Source organism: Ornithorhynchus anatinus, chromosome 1, assembly GCF_004115215.2.
Source record: "Ornithorhynchus anatinus isolate Pmale09 chromosome 1, mOrnAna1.pri.v4, whole genome shotgun sequence".
Taxonomy (NCBI): Eukaryota; Metazoa; Chordata; class Mammalia; order Monotremata; family Ornithorhynchidae; genus Ornithorhynchus; species Ornithorhynchus anatinus.
This window is the reverse complement of record NC_041728.1, coordinates 52,205,660-52,225,076: the sequence shown is the minus strand read 5'-3', so window position 1 is coordinate 52,225,076 and position 19,417 is coordinate 52,205,660. Positions and strand designations below refer to the sequence as shown.

Sequence of the window (19,417 nt, the reverse complement as noted above, 5' to 3'; positions counted from 1 at the left end):
AGGAGGAGGTGACCTCAGCAACCGCTGTAGTCTCACTGCGCAGGTGGGTATCCCAGTAAGGTGGGTCCTGGGAATAACCCTACAATACACTACTAGAATCTACCCAGGGGTCTGGGATAAACTGCCGGGAGAGGAGGAGAAGGGGGGACTTGTTGACCGTGACTTGTCTTCCAGTCATATTTTTGTGTCATTTGCTCTCTCTTCCTTCCTTTCCCCTCTAATTTACACCACCAGTGATTGACAGATGGATTAATCTGGCAATTTGTCCTCATTTTTCACAGGGCCAAACCTGGGCATGTAGAAAGGGTGTGATTTACCCAACTCCCAATGAACCCTTCATATTACAAGATTTCCATCCTCTCTCAACATTAAAAAGAAAAGGAAAAAGAAAACCCGAAGCCTGAAACTTACTTTTTGCTTTAGAGAAGCAACATGGAGTAGTGAACAGTGCAAGGGCCTGGGAGTCAGAAGGTCATGGGTTCTAATCCTGCCTCTACCACTTGCTTACTGTGTGGCCTTGGGCAAGTCATTTCATGTCTCTGTGCCTCAGTTACCTCATCTGTAAAATGGGGATTAAGGGATTAAGCCCCCTGAGGGATAGGAACTGTGTCCAACCTGATGACTTTGTATTTATTTACCCCAGCACTTAGAACAGTGCTTGTCACATAATTAGTGCTTAACAAATACCATAATTATTATTTTGGTAGAATCCCTCTTGGGGTTGACTTGAGGCAAGCAAGAACCAAGAGGCCTCTGTAGGGCTTACAGGGTCACCTCTCAGGCCTCATGAGGAGACCACCCCCAACCCTATGCTGCTTTCTGGGGAGGTCCATTACCTACCAATATCCAAGGGGTGGGGAGTAGAACAGGACCCCCACAGCTTGGTAGCATTAGTGGTGCCATATGGGAGTGACTAAAACCTTCTTCTGGTGTGAATGCCAAGCAGGCCTTAGCTCACATCAGCCACTAAGGGTTGTAGGTGAGGCTGAGGTCAGGGGTAACAAATAGAGGCAGGCAGCTGCTGTCTCCTCTGGCCCAGATGTCTCCACAGCATTGCCAGCAGCAGCTGCAGTGAGTGTGTGCTAGGAAAGCACGGGGGCAACATAGTTCCATATTCAAGTCGGGCTTTTTGGGGGGAAAAGGACCTTTGCAAGATGCACACACCAGTGTTTAAGCCACTCCTCAGACCACCTCTTGCAGGACCAGAGAGATTGGCTAGAACTTTTTTTTTTGGGGTGTGTGGACTCAATGGATTTCTGTGATGACTGAAAATGTTAATAAAGCTTAATACATTAAAAGGGGATTATGTGAGTCACTTCCATGAGGTAGAGTTCACCCTGCCCCTTTCTTGCTAGTTATACTTCATCTATACACTCTTCATGGGTCAGGTCAGGCCAGAGGGAGTTGGAAAGTTGCCTCAGTCTTGCATTGCCTTAGTGATATCCCAACATGTCTGGTAGGTCAGAGAGGCCTCAAACTCAGGCACATTGGGCCCAAGGAACCCTCCAGCTTGACGCATTTATTGGGCAATTCTTTATTTAGCACACTTTTCCCTCTGTTTGGTTTTCAGGGATTGAACTGCCCAGAGTGGAAGCGCAGTGATGACAGCCTGTTGGCCAGGGCCTAGCTCTGACCTAGGTGACCGCACCACCGTCCTGGATGTACAATGTTACTGAAAAGGAAGACCCATCGCCTGACCCCTCGGAGGGGGAGGTAGCGCGTGCCCAGAAGATGGAGAACTCTACAGAGAAGATGCCGGTGAACAATTCCTCCAGCTGCATCATCGACCACACCATCCACCAGACCCTGGCTCCCGTGGTGTACATCATGGTGTTGGTGGCCGGCCTCCCAGCAAACTGCCTCTCGCTTTACTACGGCTATCTGCAGATCAAGGCCAAGAATGAACTGGGCGTCTACCTGTGTAACCTGACCATGGCTGACCTTCTGTACATCTGCTCCCTGCCCTTCTGGCTCCAGTATGTCCTGCAGCATGACAACTGGCCCCACAATGACCTCTCATGCTTGATCTGCGGGATCCTCCTCTATGAGAACATCTACATCAGTGTGGGCTTCCTCTGCTGCATCTCCATCGATCGGTACTTGGCCGTAGCCCATCCCTTCCGCTTCCACCGCTTCCGGACGGTGAAAGCTGCTGTGGCGGTCAGTGCGGTCGTCTGGGTCAAGGAGCTGCTGACCAGCATCTATTTCTTTGTGCATGAAAGGGTCTTCAAGGATGAGGAAAACCACCGAGTGTGCTTCGAACATTACCCCATCCAGCTTTGGCAGCGCAACATTAACTATTACCGTTTCTTCGTCGGTTTTCTCTTCCCCATCTGCCTACTGCTCTTCTCTTACTGGGGCATCTTGCGGGCCGTCCGCAAGAGCCACGGTACCCAGAAGAACAGGAAGAGTCAGATCAAGAGGCTGGTCCTGAGCACAGTGGTCATTTTCCTCGCCTGCTTCCTGCCCTATCACGTCTTGCTGCTGGTGCGCAGCTTGTGGGAGGCCACTTGTGAGTTTGCCAACAACATCTTCAACATCTACCATTTTTCTCTCCTCCTGACCAGCTTCAACTGTGTGGCCGATCCAGTGCTATACTGCTTTGTGAGTGAGAACACCCACCGGGACCTTGCCAGGCTCCGGAACTCCTGCTGTGCCTTCCTCAGGTGTGCCAAGACTGGGACATCCCGGGAATTGTACCAGCTGAATACTCCCAACACCTCTGGGAAAAACAAGACCCCAACGGAAGAGCCAGAGCTGCTGAGGAAACTTCACGCGACCGGGGAGGACTTTTCTGTACTCAACACGGGGAACTGTCCCTCCAGAATCTTAGCCGAGACAGACGGCTATCAGGCAGAGGGACCGATTTAGGACTCTATAGATGGGTGAAATGGGTGTACTTGTGCTCTGAGGCCAAGATTTGGTCCCAATTCTCTTCTTTGGCTGGGTTGTCTCTGCCTCAGTTCCACATCCTGGCTTGTTCTTACTGCGTCGAGCCCCCTTCTGGATAAAAGAAGGCATTCAGTCCACAGAGCAGGGAAAACAGAAGCCAAGGGACCAGGCAGGGCGAGTCACGGACACATGTGGCTGAGTCAGTACAGTCACACTGGCTCTAGGAGAACCCATTGAGAACTGATGGGCAGAGTTGGATACCATGTGAATAAGCTACAGTGGATTTATGTATGACCCTTGGGTGCTGACTGAATGTTTTAGGGGTGGACTGCCATCTTGAGCCTGTGTTTGTATCTTGGGGTAGCCTGTGAAAGTTGATGGGGAAAGGGATTGAATTACTATTTTGAGGTTTTTTCAAAGAAAAGTCAGGTTGGGTGGGAGCCTAGGAGTAAGCTCGGTCAGTGAGCAAGGGACAAGGCACAAGGGGTGTGTGGGGAAAAAAAGTCATAAGAATCATTTGTTCAAGAAAGAAGTCAAGTGTGTTATTGGGTAAGCCTTGGGATGAGAAAGAGAGTGTATGTGCATTGTGGGGAGGTAATAGGGGTTCTGAATGTTCAAAGTCTGCGCCTCACGCTACCCATCAGGCAGCAGAGATGGTATCAGGTATTTGGTTGTATCAGAAGAGCACTTACCTGTAGCTTGTACCACAAGGTTAGAGAATTCAATATAAACATAATTCTCTCAGGCCTTTGGACCTCAAATTTGCAGGTTGAATCCTTTCTGCACATTTACCACTAAATGCTTGTTTACCATCCCCACCCTATCAGAGAAATCCTGGCAGTGACACCATTTTTCATTTTTCCTGCCAAATAACTGACACAGGTTCAAAACAGCTGTGTGGATCTGTGGAAAGTGCTTTGATCTGGGAGTGAGAGATGCTTAGGTTCTAGGCCTGTCTAGCTGTGCCTCTGGTCTGTTGGGGGACCTCTGGTGAGTCACTTGACCTCTCTGTGCCTCCATTTTCTCATCGGCAAAATGGGGACAAATAATATCTCCTCCTCCCTCCCTCCCAGGAATGCTGTGAGGAGATGCAATGTGCATCTTGTGCAAGATGTGAAATGTGCAATGGGCAAGCTTTGATGCGAAAGCTTTTTGGAATGATGAAAGATAGTTCAGAGAAATACTATAAAAAGCCTGTGGGTAGGCAGGGCAGCAGGCTTGAGGTTCCACGTGTCCAGTTCAGTATGGCTTCGTGGCATCCTAGTGGCAGCTCATGATTTTAGTAAGAAGGGTGCCTTAGGAAAGTCAGTGTTTTTTTAAAATTTCAGCTTGTCCTTTAGCATATTCACCAAGGAGAAAGTGATATTTAGGCTAAGGCGATGAAAGGCTCATTGGGAAGTGGGATTTTTCCCTCTCAAGAGAAGGATTTGTTTTAATTCCCTCCTGGGGGCAAGAATAGCCCCAGGGCCTGGAGGAAGAGAGTAAGGGATCTGTTCTAGACACACCAACGCCCTCCTTCTCCTGGTGGCACCATTAAACCAGCCTCTGACTAATGAAGTTTTAAATAGACCGAGTAGCCAGTCAGCTACCTTATGTTCATTTCCTTATGGAAAACCAATTCCAAGCCTGTCATCTCCCCCACCCCCTGCCTCCCCCATCATCTCTTGAGTTCCACAGAGAGGGCTGGTTTTATTTTTAGTGACTCAGGTATAGTGGTCAGTGAGTGTACCTCTTGATGAAATTACCAATAATGAACAGTCAAGCTGCAAGTGTCTGGGAATTGTTCCCAAGGGATGGTGGAGTTGGAGCCAGAGTGTGTCTGGCCTGACTCCCTGGAGTGAGACAAAAAAAGAATATCCCATTTCTGTCTATCACTGGCACCAGATTTGTGGCCAAAAGTATGTGATGGGTGGGTGGGCGTGTGCGTGTGCAGAGGACGTGTTTACAAATGAAAAACGTCAGTACCTCTGCTGGCAGAAACAGGCTAAAGAGAGCTGAGATTCTGATTTGGGAAATGCAGAGCTCAGCTGGGCATGTGCTTAGGAGAGGGTCACCCTACTCTGCGGGTGGGTTGGAAGGGGATGGGCAAGTCACAGACTCTGGGAAGGGCCACTGGAGGGAGTGGCAGGAAAATCCACCCTGTCCTCTCAATGATCACCTCTGTGCACTTTATTGGCTCAAATTCTTAAAGGATCCTTTCCTCCCCTTCCCCTTTTGCACTGAGACATTTCCAATATGGGAATTTTGCCTGATATCGAGTTTCCATGTCTTCTTTCTTCTTCTACCCATTTGTCTGTCATTTGTTCTGTGGACCACCTGTCAGCCACTGGTAGAGGCAGTATTTAGCACCACCTGTTTATAATCTGATCTTCTAATTCAACTCTGTCTTTTCAGCCAACTGTTTAGGAGGTTTTTGCTCCAGGTTTTCCACTGGGTCCACAATCCTGCTCACGTAGAGGTGTCACAACATCCCTATGTGTGCATTGAAGCCAGTGCCTCACTCTCCGGTAGCATTGCTCTCCTATCCTCTTGACCTACATTGTCTCACGCAGCTTTCCATCTGCTAGACTTTCACCCGGGACTCAATCTTTCAAATCCCTTCCTTTTGCTTAAGAGCACTGTTGGGAGAGCATCTGCTAAAATGTTTACATGACTAATCCAGTGTCGGCACTTGGGTGTTCCTGCCATGAGCTTGCCCTCATTCTCTGTCTTGCTGGGCAATAACACCAAACCAAAATCACTCCCAAGCTCCAGCAACACTCCTAAAATGGAAGAGATCTATAGATGCCCTCAAATCTAGCAGTGCCATGCTCAGTTAGGCCCTTAACTTTTTTTTTAAAATTCTATCTTGCAGTATTTTCCCCCTCCCTTTTTGGCTTTACTATCCATGATGGTGTTACTGGAAGATTGTGCTGAATGAAGCATGTATTATAAACTGTCCAGAGTTGTATTTTTGTATTAAGGTACCAGCATCTCTTTTACATAAAATATATTTGTGCTGGAATGTGCATTCTGTCTTCGTGTTTGTGTGACAAATAAACTTTGGCTATGAAGAAGCTGGCAGTCTTTGTGATTGATATTGTGGTATCTACTCCTGGGTAATCTCAGCCAAAGTAAGTAACGATTCAGTGAGCAGAGGTGCCTTTCTCAGCTACTGCTGAGGGTACTGTGCTTTCAATCTCTACAGGGCATGAAAGTGGAGAGGAAAGCCTCTCACAGCTTGAGAAGCACAAAATTGTGGGGAAGCTAATAGTACACATTCCTTAAGCACAGTCTATAAAGTAGGATATTAACTGTACTGTCCAAGTCCACGACAGACTTAAGTTTCAATTAGCTGGACATTTTAGATAATATTTTTATAACCAGAAATATCCAGATAATTGTTAGAGCAGACCTGCCCTTACCTCATTTTATCTTGCAGGAGGCAATGCCCCAAAGGAAAGGATGACCTGATCAACTCTCAACCCTATATTCTGGGGCTTGTTAATCCCATTTGTGTGTTTACAGCCTAGTCTTTCTGTAGCTGGAGAAGCTCTTTGTCTTGATGGGGAAACACCCACTTTCTCTGGCAGAGTTTTTGTTTAGGCTGGATATGTCCTCTCTGCAATGGTCCCTTTCTATGTTTACTCCCCAACTTTAGCATATCACATTAATACATTTTGCTTGGCCACCTACTTCCATCATCAGGGCCACAACTAAAGACTGTCTGGAACTGTGATTCCATGTGTTCATTTCTATCTTGAGAGGGGGTGTCCAGGAGGTTTTGGACTCAAATCAATGAAGCTCTTTGCTGCTTGTCAGTTGAGCTACTTGGAGATGGTTTCCACCTGGCCTCATTTCACTGAGCAATACTGGGGACTAAGCAAGAGTTAGGAGGACCATGTAAGAATACGAACAAATAGCTCTCCTCACACAGCTCTGAACTCTGCCTCTACCCCATGTTGGAAAGGCACAGGAAAGCATTCCAGAGGCTGAGGGTAAGTGACCCATGTGTCCCAATGTAGCAAGACTTTGCAAAAAAAAAAAGGATACAGAGATTCAGCTTATTGGGTTTTTTTCCTGCTGAACCTCTGCCTAAGAGCTAATGATTCTGTGTGTCATAGTGTGTCACAGTATAACTCTTTGCTTTGGCTAAGGACTGAAATCCCAGTGAGGTGGAAAAAGAGGCCACTCAAAAATGCAAGCAGTTCTTCATTTTGGTAACTACACTTTTATTCTCTTTTAAAAAAATTCTCAGGAAAGTTGGTTAACTCTTGATTACCCCACCTGCAGCTGATCCATCCCTATCTCCTGCTTGCAACTATTCTTCCTCCCTCACTGCCTGAATTTTGGCTATTTCCTGTCCCACCCCCAGTGGTAAAGCTCCTGAAAAGCTTGAGTGGGAAGGTAAGATCAATTCAGAAGCCTTGCACAGAAGGCTTGTAATTAGATGCCAAAAATTGTCAGGCCCACAGAATGTTGAAGCTGCCCAACCTTTCCGCAGGAGGGACCTCTGGTAGGCAAATAAGCCAACTCATCATTCTTCGTGCTACTGACTAGGTGGCTTTGTTCTAGGCTGAGCGGAAGTTTGACATTCCCTGGAAATTCCCTTTTTCACCCCCTCCTCCAGCACAGCCACCACTGAGACTGGCTTTGAGACTGCTGCCCTAACGACATGAACCTTGGTGCAAGATTCCTGACAGCCAGCCGCCACAGCCCAGGGGGGCGGAGGGGAGAGAGGGCTCAGCTCCTGCTGCCTGAAGGGTGCCCTGGGCTGAGTGCCAAAGTAGTGGTGTCCACCAGCTTCTGAATCATCTCAGAGTGGGTGTTGTAGAAGGGGAGCCCATCCACCTCCAGGCCCAAGTTGCCTGTTACTCCGCTCCGGACCTTATATTGGACCAGAATGTTCAGCAGCTTTTCTTCCTGAAAAGGAGGCAAGGGGGAAAGAGTCATTACTCAGCTGTGACAGGGGCAAAATGGTTTTCAGCCCCATTCTCTCTCCACCACTGATGCTGTTAACCCCACAGATACTGCAGGCACACCTTTCAAAGCAGTTGCAATTCTCAAAAGACCTAGGAAAGCGTGTTCAGTCACGGGGAAATTCCGGTGCTAAGACACCAAGATTGGCTCAGAGGCACCAACAATTCCTTAACACTTGCTTTTGGGCTGGGAATGCTCTTCTTAGGAGGGGAAATTCTCAAACAGGCAACTGGCTGACCACAATTAATCAATGGCATCTGAGCACTTACTGTGTGCAGAGCACTGTACTAAATGCTTGGGAGAGTACAATATAACGGAGTTGGTAGACATGTCCCCTGCCTAGAATGAGCTTATAGTCTAGAGGCCTCCACTGAGCAGCCTAAGTCATTCTGAACAAGGAGTCAGGCTAGATGTGCTGAAGCAGGGCAACAGTGAGACCCATTCTCTCCTTGGGGACACGGCCACCTGCTCAAGAGGAGAGCCCCACAAATGAAAACAGGCAGAGAGGGGCTGCAGCTGGGAAGGTGAGAATAAGAAAAAGCTTTCAGAATCATGGGACAGAGACAGATGGCTGGTTTCACATGGGAAATTGGTGTTCCAGGACATCTTGGCATTTTGGCAAGGCTTTTGGATATTCTGAAGGCTCCTTTGTCCGGGGCTCTTTTGTGTGGAAAAGCATTTTCTTCTCTTTGTTCCGACTGTATTCTACACTTCATCTTTTCATTTGCGTCATATCCTATTTTTATAATTTCCTTACCAGTGAGCTTGTTTCCCTTAACAGGATTCTTGGGGAACCCGGAGCCTATCCACACTCTCTTAGTGTTGCTTACAGTGGCATGGCAATCTGGTGACTAGCTATAAGCGCTCCATGTGAAAAGCAATCCTCTCAAAGAAGGAAAGACCTAAACTCCCTGAGGAAGTATTTTCAGCAGGAGTGGCTCTGTCCCCATGGGGACACAAATGGCAGACTTTTAGGAAAGACAACTGGAGAACAGGCTGCTGGTAGGACTCTTTGATGACTCCCCTGCGCTGCCTGCCTGCCTTCCATACAGAAAAGCTTGTGTGAGATCATGTGCAGGTTAAGAGTTTCCTTTGTCACTCAAGATGTAGTCACACTGTTTTCTAATGTTCCTCTTGGTCCTCCTTTCTTTCCGAACTTTCTGCCCAAGGACAGCAACCCCTCTTCAGGTTGCTGCCTGCCTCGGGGTTGAGCTTGAAAGTGTTTCACATGGATGGCAGTGCTCTGAAAAGGGGAGCCCTTGTCAAATGAAAGCATACAGGAAGTCCTCAACCTAGGATGATTCAAGTTAAGATGAACAGTATTTTCATTTCCAGTGTACATCTTATGTTTTGCAGTGGATTGGTTTAGAGTTAATGGGACTAGCTCTGAGCAGTAGGTGCATGAGAGCCTTTTAAAGATGGTACGGGGAAGCGGAGAAGGGGAGGGCAGGTTGGGACTGCCTGATCACCAGGGAGGGGAACCATATCTTTTTCATTTCTGATGAAGTAAAAATTGGCTACCCTTCCTCGGAGCCTCTCTGAGTCACTATAAAGACATTTGTGTATTTATATTTATATATTTGGTTTGAGTACACGATTATGGGAAACACTGGTTTAAAAAAAATGGTATCTGTCTTTGGTTTGGCAACCAATCCCCCATTTATCATATTGTTCCCATGAGTCAATGGAGGCTCAGACATTACCTAGAAGATGGTTTGCACCTGAAGCAGGTTTTTTTTTTTTTAACATTTTATTCAATTTGAGAGGTTACAGGGTGCTAGTGATTCTCAGAGGTGGTGTGGAGCAGAGGTAAGTGTTCAGGCTTTGTGTGGTGAGGATGGTGGCTCTAGGCTTGGTGTTGTTGGCATGTGTGTGTGTTTGTGTGTAAAATGAAGGATTTCAGCTGTTCTTAATTAGTCTCATTACCTCAGAAACAGACAAGTTAAAACAAAACTTTACAAAATTATGGAGGTCACTGATGGAGCAGGGCTAAGGATTTTGCCTCAAGGCCTCAAGGTTGTGAGTTCTAATCCCACTTGGGATACAAGAATCTTTTTAAGTTCTAAATCAGAGCCAGGACTAGAACCTAGGCCTCCAGCCTCTTGGGGCCATTAACTTTCCTCTAGGCTATGCCAGCTCTCATGGGGGAAGGTTCTCCTTCACCCTATTTCAAGCAGAGGATAAAGTCAAAGAAGAAAAAACCACCATCCTACAAACCACACTCAAATCCCATTTCTTCCCATTAGAATGGAAAGGAAGAATTGAGAATTCCCAAATTCTCTCCAGAGGCTATTCATGCAACATGAACCAGGGTGACCACAGCCTCCTTCCTCACTGGTATCTGGTATCTGATTCTTCCATATGGACCATCCAAACAGAACAGGATCATTTCTGGTTTTATTAAGCTAATGATGGTGAAACTCAGAAAATCACTTGCAGTGTTTAACTGATCTTTAACTGGAAGCTTTGCTTCCAACTTGCCTTTCTCTTTTTTTAATGGTATTTGCTCAGCACTTACTATGTGCCAGGCACTGTACTAAGCAAGGGGGTAGATACAAGTAAATCAGGTTGGACACAGTCCCTGTTCCACATGGAGCTCACAGTATTATTCCCCATTTCCCAGATGAGGAATTGAAGTACAGAGGAGTAAAGTGACTTACCCAATGGTACACAGCAGATAAGTGCTAGAGCAGTATTAGAACCCAGGTCCTTCTGAATCCCAGGCCTGTACTCTATCCATTAGACCACACTGCTTTTCCTTCTCTTTTAATCATTATGGTATTTAAGTGCTGACTAGAGTCAAGCACTATTCTAACACTGGGGTAGGTACAAGTCAATTAGGTCAGATCCAATCCCCGTCCCACATGAGGCTCACAGTCTAAGTAGGAGAGAAAACTGGAACGGAATTCCTATTTACAGTTGAGGAAACAGAGGTGCAGTGAAGTGATTGCCAGAAGTCACACAGCAGATGAGCAGAGCTATGATTAGAACCCAGGTCCTCTGATTCCCAGGCCTATCCTCTTTCCATTAGGCCATGCTGCCCCTCTTCCCTTTGTTTCAGTGGGACAGATTTTTTCAGCACAGCTAGGAGATAATCTACTTCTACCCACAAATGCTGCTGGGGCAGGGCAGAATCCTGTCAGGGTGAGAAAACTGTCTTTTCTCTCCTCCTTCCTCTCTTCCCTTCTCTCCCCTTACTTTGGTACAACAGCTTATTCCTAGGTTGTATTGCTCCAACAGGTGGGTTCTACTGCTTGTGACGAACGAATGCAAAGATGTGAGGAGGAACTGACAAAATAAGCAGAAATACTATTCCCCTCACCTTGATATTCCTCTCTCTCCCTGCAGATGATTGATTATCTTTCGTGAAACTAAGAACCCTGGCAAGTAGAGTGGAGCCAGGGAGAAAAACTGGTTCACCTTAGTTTTCTGTCTTATGGAGGAAATCATTCACCAGCACCATATAAGGTGGTGTGGTGGTGTATTGAGGTTCCCACCCTCTCCTCCCGGAAACAGGACTGGCTGAAGGCAACTTTAGGAGGAAAGTTCTAGCACTTGTGGACTAAAATGCGATTGAATGGAGACATTCACTGCAAAAAAATCCCAAGACCAACTGAGCAGAATAGGTAGAGTGAATCAGGTCATCTCTGGTCCCCTTTTTCCAGTTTTGATTCCATGAGCTCAGTGGAAGTGAATGAGGCATGGGTCATTTGGGAGCTGTTTTACTTTCTAGGCAAAGGACAGCAGTCACACTACTGAGAGATGTAGCAACATTATATGTTAAATGCCAAGTGTGCGCTAAGTGCTGGGAAGAAGTACATGGATGAGAATTAAGCACAGTTCCTAGCCTTCAAAGGGCTCTCAATCTACAAACAAAGATGGGAGGGCTGGCGATGAACAAACAAGTAGAGATACAATGCAGCTAAAGGGGCAGTGTCATAGCTGTAGTCATTCCATCAGTGCTCCTACCCTTTGTTCTCATCTCTACAGGAGCCTAAGTTTCAGGAATAAAATTCACCTCAGCAGGTGAGGGAGGGGGAAGGCAGAACTGAGCTTCCTCCCCCAGGTCCCGAATCTTCTCAAACCCACCACAGCCTTGTTGAAGCAGCATGGCTCAGTGGAAAGAGCATGGGCTTTGGAGTCAGAGGTCATGGGTTCGAATCCCGGCTCCGCCACTTGTCAGCTGTGTGACTGTGGGCAAGTCACTTCACTTCTCTGTGCCTCAGTTACCTCATCTGTAAAATGGGGATTAAGACTGTGGGGTGTCTCCCCCAGCGCTTAGAACAGTGCTCTGCACATAGTAAGCGCCTAACAAATACCAACATTATTATTATTCTGCCTGGGAGGACAGCTTTTTGCCGGCGAGACTTCCTTCTGGACAATTTGCGACCATGGGGTTTCTGTTATTTTGGGAAAAAAAAAAAACCCCAAACCAACCAAATTTGCGCCTTTCTGGATTCTGAGATTCCAGCTTCAGCATATTTGTAAGGATGGAGGTAGCCTCTCCTCCATCAACAAAAACACTGTTTACTAGGCTGCTCCTGCCAAATCTTTAATAGAACAGAGCTGGTACCAGCTGGCACCACTCTCATAGAGGGCAGGTCGGCCACTTGGCACACTGCCTGGAGAGAGGATGGCGAAGTGTTTGCTGAAAAATCAATAAAACCCTAGTGGGATACATGACCCCATAAAATTGTTTACTCTCGGCTTGTCCAAGTGCTTAAGGAAAGGAAGTAGCTAAAGTGTTTGGGAGGACTGCTTGACCCATGTGGCTGGCTAGAGGCAAGCAGGGGAGGTCACTGGATTTTAAGGTCCAGACATGAGACTCCATACATCAGTCTGGAGGACAACGGGCTGCCAAGAGCCTGAACACAGGGAGAACCACGCAGAGTCCAACGGTTACCTTTGAGACAGAAGGCAGGGCTAGAGACCAGGCCGGAGCTTTGAACAAACTGGGCTGTCCAACAGCTTTCCTCAGGTAGCGCTCATGCACCTCATCTGTGTTCAGGATGTACAGGGAACAGGCGACTGCATAGCCTCCCCAGTTGGACACACCTGGTACAAAAACAGGCAAACTCAAGGACTCCCTCAACTGTAGGAGGACTTAGGGATTGATTCTGTTCATATCTGTCAGTGAGGCCATACTAATATCGTCCCTGGAGGATGAAACTCTCTCCCATCTTCAAAAACATTCTGAGGAGTTTCCACATCCACCTTCCCCTTTATCAAATAACCCTGTCCATCTCTTTTCTTGTACTTCAGCTTAAGCCTGGGCCCTCTTGCTTCGCCCCCGCCCCGAGAAGAGAGGGAGAACAGTCAGTCGACCTTCCTCTTTGACAGACAGCTCCTCATCTTTCTCTGCTATAGCTTGATCAATTCCAGGACCTTTCATTTTGCTTCTGTTATTATTTTGCAGTCTTTTGAACCATCCCTGGCTCTTCTTTTAACTCCCTCCATTTTCCCTAAGTATCTCTCTACACGAAGAGTTCATAATTAAGTGAATATCCATTGGTGCCAACCTTTACCTTTGAAGGGATACGGCTTTGAGGGAGGCAAATGGGACAGAGCAGGAAAGTTTGGAGGAGTTTAATGAGTCTTAACTCTGCCAGCCCCTTCTCAGCTGTTTAGGCCCTGTGAGGTGGCAGTGTCCAGTTCAAAGAGCTATGGGAACCAAACCAATAATGTCGTCTCTTGGGCTGGAAAGAGGAGAGCAGTGGCCTCTGGAGCTGACACCTGGGTAAGCAAGCATTAGAACTCGCTTGCCCTACATGACTGGAATGATTGAGGGATTCTGTTGTTGGCCAGGTTTCTGCTGCACGCAACACACTCATTCTCTTAGTCTGTGTTATTTCCTGATGTGAGCGAGGCCCTCAGCCAATACCAAGGCCACCCCACCTTTAAGCTCCCCTCCTCCATCCTGGGTGTTCTTCCCTCTGCAAAAGTCTATAGCATAGAGTGGTTAAATCATTGGGATTGCAACCTGGTACATCAATTCAATCTTGCAAGATTTCTTTTTTTTTTTAAACTGAAATGGTCAAATCCAATTATTCTTTTTATCATTCTTCCTCCCTCTTCCTAGCATTATAGCACCAATGAATCTAGCTGGGAGAACTGTGGGAAAGGGTTGCAATTTCACTGACATTTTTGCCCATTCTCCAACTTCTTTTACGCCCAGATTAGTTCCTTTCTGTCCTGGGGCCTAGGCAAATTTACACGGTGCCTTCTAATTGACAGAAGAACCCTCACCCTAAGGCAGAATTTATAAGCGTTCTGAAGCAGCTAAATCGAGAGGCTTTTTGATCCCCAAGGTCCCTCAAAGTAGTTCAGGGAGAATTAGTTTTCAGTTAACTGCTCTCCTGGAATGAGCAAAAGAGGAACAGTCCACTGCTCCCTGGCACCACAACAGCCTCAGACATAGAACACATGCCTGAAGGATTCCAGTTTTCCATGACAAATATAGTGCCTTACTCACTCCCTCCTTCAAAACATATTTGGGAAAAGTGGGACAGTGGAGAACAGCAATGCCCTACAATACTCCGCTAGTGTTATATTTGCTTGAGAAGCAATCAGAGGTAAGTTTAAAGAGGCTTAGTTTGATAAAAGGTTAAGGGTTTCTGATGGAGAGATCCATGAGAATTATAGCATGAGGATGAAGCTCCTGAAGTTGGGACATAGTCCCAGCCCATCATCCCCATCTCTGCCTGCCCTTCTTTCAGGAGAGGGAGCTTTCCACTGATGTGTTTGGCCTGGAAGGTGAGGTAACCACTGAACTGAATAGGTAGATGGAACAGTGAACCATTTAAAGGCAAGAAAGGATCCTGGGACTGACTAGACAGAGGATAGGTTCAGTGGGCCTCAGAGCCTCCACCCAGAGGAAGAGCTGCATTTGGGAAATGAGCTGTGGGCCCCTTAGAGAAGACCGCTGAATGAGCTACAGCTGCAAGGAAGTGGTCTAGGACATGAAAACCAGAGGAGGAGGAGGAGGAGGAGGAGAATTTCTTTTTGTTTTCTCTTACCAGCTGTAATGGCAAAATCAGCTTCAACATCACAGGCTATGACATCGCCATTCTTTATGTGTTTCTTCACTGCTTCTTTAACTTTCCCCATGCCTAGTTCATTCCCTCCATCTCCGACACCTTAGTTGGAAGGAAAAAAGGCAAAAAAAAATTAGAGAAGAGGATGATGGCAAACCTACATTGGCCTACAGCTAGTTACTGATTCTTGGGCCCAGACTTTTACTCAGAAATGACACTGCCCTCTGTAAAATATCTAAACCCTGTCCAAAAGCAAGTGCCCCAGCATAAATTCTCTCTGTAAAGCTTAAAGGACTGCTTAAACTTTCTCCTCATGTAGATGTTTCTGAGAGCAGAACTTCCTTCAAAGCCACAAGAAGTTCAGCTTCCCCAAAATCCCAGAAGTCCTCCTGGTTTCCTCTCTAAAAAGAGAACTGAGAAGCAGTGTGGTCTAGTGGAAAGAGCAAGGGCCTGGGAGTCAGAGGACCTGAGTTCTAATCCTGGCTCCATCAAGTGTCTGCTAAGTGACCTTGAGCAAGCCACTTAACTTCGCTGTTCCTCAGTTAGCTCATCTGTAAAATGAGGATTAAGACTGTGAGCCCTATGTGGGACGTTATGTCCAATCTAATTACTTTGTATTTACTCTAGTGCTTAATACAGTGCCTGGCACATAGTAAGTCCTCAACAAATACCATTAAAAAACACCCCCAAAACAGAGACTAGTGTATAAAACAGGCAGTCAGTCAGCTACTCCTTAGCTGTAATGATGATGATGGTATGTGCTAAGTGCTCAATATGGGTCGAGCACTGCTCTAAGTGCTGGGGTAGATTCAAGCTAATAATAATGTTGGTATTTGTTAAGCGCTTACTATGTGCAGAGCACTGTTCTAAGCGCTGGGATAGAGAGGGGAATCAGATTGTCCCACATGGGGCTCACAGTCTTAATCCCCATTTTACAGATGAGGTAACTGAGGCAACAGAGAAGTTTAGTGATTGCCCAAGGTCACACAGCAGACAAGTGGCAGAGCAGGAATTAGAACCCAGGTCCTTCTGACTCCCATGCCCGTAGTCTATCCACTAGTCAGGTTATAGTCACTTCTATTATTTAGTGCCCTGAAATGTTTAGTAAATGGTACTAAATGCCCACTCATCTTCCCTCTATCCACAATGCCTTCAGATACACCTACATCTGCCCTACCTTAAAGAAAGTCTCTTGATCCCACAGAACCATTAGCTATCATTTCACTGAAACAACTCTCTCCAGTATCATCGACCTTTTTGCCAAACCCAATGGACTGACTCTGTTTCATACTGATCCTCCTTGATCTCTTGGCTGCCTTTGACATTGTGGACCACTCCTTTCTCTTGGAAACACTAACACTGATTTTTTTCTGACACAGTTCTCTCATCCTCCTACCTCTCTGGCCAATCCTGTTTAGTGTTTTTACCTGACTCTGCTTCACCCTCCTATCTGTGGGCAGCCCTCGGGGCTCAGTTCTGAGTCTCCTCTTCTCCATCTACACTTACTCCCTGTGGGAATTCATCTGTTCCCAAAAGTAATAACATCAGGGCTATGCAAACAGAAGCTTTTCAATGGCTGCATCATCAGTTCTTTAAAGACAGTTTGCAGCTTTCTTGACAGTTGCAATGGAAAAAATCTTTGAGAATGTACTGCAGATTGATGCTTTAATTTAGTAATTATCTGGTAATTGTTGGTGTGATTTTATCTTTACCTGTGTGGCTGCTATCACCCCCAGGGTCTTTTGTAATCAGAAGCTCTTCTCAATCAATCTTTTTTCCCATAAGATCAGAAACAAAAATGAAACCTAGTTCTGAATTCGGATCTTTCAGATTCTTCTGTTAGATGTGAAATGTTAGCACATTTGTGTTTATGGTGTTTTTTGCTCTATAATACCTTAATTCTATCCAGTTTATCTTAACATATGTCTCTGATATTTCTTAATCAAGTAAGACAAGTCCCATGTATATCCATAGTTGCTTTTATCCATCAATCTCCACCTGCCTCCTGGACATTAATTCAGTGTTGCAGGATTTGTAAGTATATGAAGAAACTGAGAATCAGAGTAGTTCTAAATGGCTAATCTAAGTTACCTAGATAATGTATATCCAGGCAGAGCTCTCTCAGCATGTAAAGAGCATACCCTCCTCTCTAACTTGAGGGCTGAAGGGGACAGAGAATAGAGTGAGATTCAAGTGCAAAACTCTTCTTGGAGGGACCAAGGACAAAGGACTGAACAGCCTCACAAACAGGAACAGATCATTACACCCATCAGAAAAATGTCTTATTACCTCACTCTCACCCCAGTAACATTTTCTACTCAGGTGCAGAGGAGTGCACAGGTGCCGACCTGCAAAGCAGCAGTAAACCTCTCACTGTTTTGTTTCTCAATGTATAACACAAGGGTGTTAAACTGCCACCCAGTAGAGCATATTATGAGGAGCAATACAATAAATTGTGAAATTCTTTGAAATCCCTGGGGAACAGGACACTATTTGTATGTGTGTACACAGATGTACTCACAAACACAAACAAGGGTGCTTCAAGGAAAGACCAGTAAGGGTTTCAGGGAGGAATCCGGATGGGGCTAGCAAGTGATTCCAGACCTTCCCCAGTCACACTTATTACCATCCCTGACACAGCTTCCACCTCCACCCCCATCATGGACAGGTCTCCCATATCTCTGACTCCATCAAACAATCCTAACACTAGAACAGAACCTGAAGGCAGAAAGGATGTAAGCTCGTTGTGGGCAGGGAGCATGTCTACCAACTCTTCTCCCAAGTGCTTAGTACAGTGCTCTGCTCACAGTAAAGCAGCGTGGCTCAGTGAGAAGCAGCTTGAAGCAGTGAGAAGCAGCGTGGCTCAGTGGAAAGAGCATGGGCTTTGGAGTCAGGGCTCATGAGTTCGAATCCCAGCTCTGCCACTTGTCGCTGTGTGACTGTGGGCAAGTCACTTAACTTCTCGGTGCCTCAGTTCCCTCATCTGCGAAATGGGGATTAAGACTGTGAGCCCCACGTGGGACAACCTGATTCCCCTATGTCTACCCCAGCGCTTAGAACAGTGCTCGGCACATAGTAAGCGCTTAACAAATACCAACATTATTATTATTAGTAGTAAAGGCTCAATAAATATAATTGATTGATTGATTCAACTACCACCTCCACCTGGTTAATTCCCAAAGCTATCTTGCTGTTACCGAACTACTACAATCTCTTTCCGCATGCACTCTAGTTTCGGTCTACTTTCAGCACCATTTTTACATGGATTTCCCATCAGCATTTCAAGAACAAAATGTCTAAATATAAAGTCCTCATCTTCCCTCCCAAATCTTCTAGTCTGTCTAACTTTTCCATTATAATTAGCACAACCACCTCCTGTAACTTTGGCATTACCCTTGATTCCTCCCTCTCTTTAAATCCCATATTTAGTCCATCACCAAATCCTGTCGAGTCTTCCTCCACAACATTTCCGGAATAAACCCTTTCCTCCATCCACATCGTCACCACGCTAGTCCAAATCTTGTCATATCCTGACTTGAATACTGAAGCAGCCTCCTCACTGACTTCCCTGCCTCTAATCTCGCCCCTCTTCAGTCCATATTTCACTCTGGCGACTGGATCGTTTCTCTACAACATGTTTCTGTGAATGTATCCCCACCCTGTGACAACCTCCAAATCGAGGGGGAGGTCGTCTATCAATCAGTTGTACTGTAAGGCTTACTGTCTGCAGAGTACTATACTAAGTGCTTGGGAGAGTACAACATAGAGTTGGCAGACACGTTACTTGCCCACAATGAGTTTACCATCTAGAGCCTAGAGTCTATATCCTTCCACATCAAGCTGAAACTCCTGACCATCAGCTTTTAGCTACTCAATCAGCTCTCTTTTTACTCCTTATCTCTTTCCTGCAATGACATCTCAACTACATGCTTCATTTCTCTCAAGCCAACTTACTTATTACACCTTGTTCTCCACTTTCCCGCCACAAACCTCTTATTCACACCCTCTTCCTCCCTCCGCTTTCACACTGAGCAGAAAACTCACTGCTCTCCCCATCTTCAAAGCCCTTCTAAATTTACATTTCTCCCGGGAGGTCTTCCCGATTAGTCTCTTTTCTCCCCACCAACTTCCACTTTAGCACCTCTGTCACAAACCCACTTGGATACTCACATTCCGCTGTAGCACTTATGTACGTGTCTTCATGCTCCAATACTTCCTCCTCTCTGTAATTTATTTTAGCAACTGTCTCCCTTCTAGATTTTAAATCCTGACAGGTGAAGATCATGTCTATAGCTTTCTTAAGCATTTAGTAGGCTTTTAATACTACTGATTGATTCATTGGAAAAAAATAGTTAATGTATCTAATGCTGTCCCTAGGAAAGCAGTTCACCCTGACAGGATCCGGCCATCTGGTAATCTGGCTAGATTACTCATCAGGGAGCAAAACCCAGAATAATCCAGCAGTTGGCCTAAAACAAGCACTGAAGTCTCCCTTATCTAGTCACTGGAAGAGCTAGAAAAGTCAGGGAGTA

The 19,417-nt window shown here is 46.1% G+C and overlaps 2 protein-coding genes across 5 annotated transcripts in view; one reads left to right on the top strand and one right to left on the bottom strand.

The window, feature by feature from the left end:
• GPR68 (G protein-coupled receptor 68) overlaps positions 1-5,948 on the top strand; it is a 41,195-nt gene extending 35,247 nt beyond the window's left edge. For all 3 annotated transcript variants that reach the window (XM_007660511.3, XM_007660512.3, XM_029075756.2), the window contains exon 2: positions 1,571-5,948. In XM_007660511.3, the coding sequence (XP_007658701.1) occupies positions 1,660-2,871 (1,212 nt within the window). In that variant the 5' untranslated portion in view covers positions 1,571-1,659 and the 3' untranslated portion in view covers positions 2,872-5,948. The remainder of the gene's footprint in view (positions 1-1,570) is intronic.
• A 1,134-nt stretch (positions 5,949-7,082) lies between these two features.
• DGLUCY (D-glutamate cyclase) overlaps positions 7,083-19,417 on the bottom strand; it is a 51,156-nt gene continuing 38,821 nt past the window's right edge. For both annotated transcript variants that reach the window (XM_029067768.2, XM_029067750.2), the window contains 3 exons: positions 14,868-14,987; positions 12,755-12,906; positions 7,083-7,794 (listed from right to left, as the gene is read on the bottom strand). In XM_029067768.2, the coding sequence (XP_028923601.1) occupies positions 7,615-7,794; positions 12,755-12,906; positions 14,868-14,987 (452 nt within the window). In that variant the 3' untranslated portion in view covers positions 7,083-7,614. The remainder of the gene's footprint in view (positions 7,795-12,754; positions 12,907-14,867; positions 14,988-19,417) is intronic.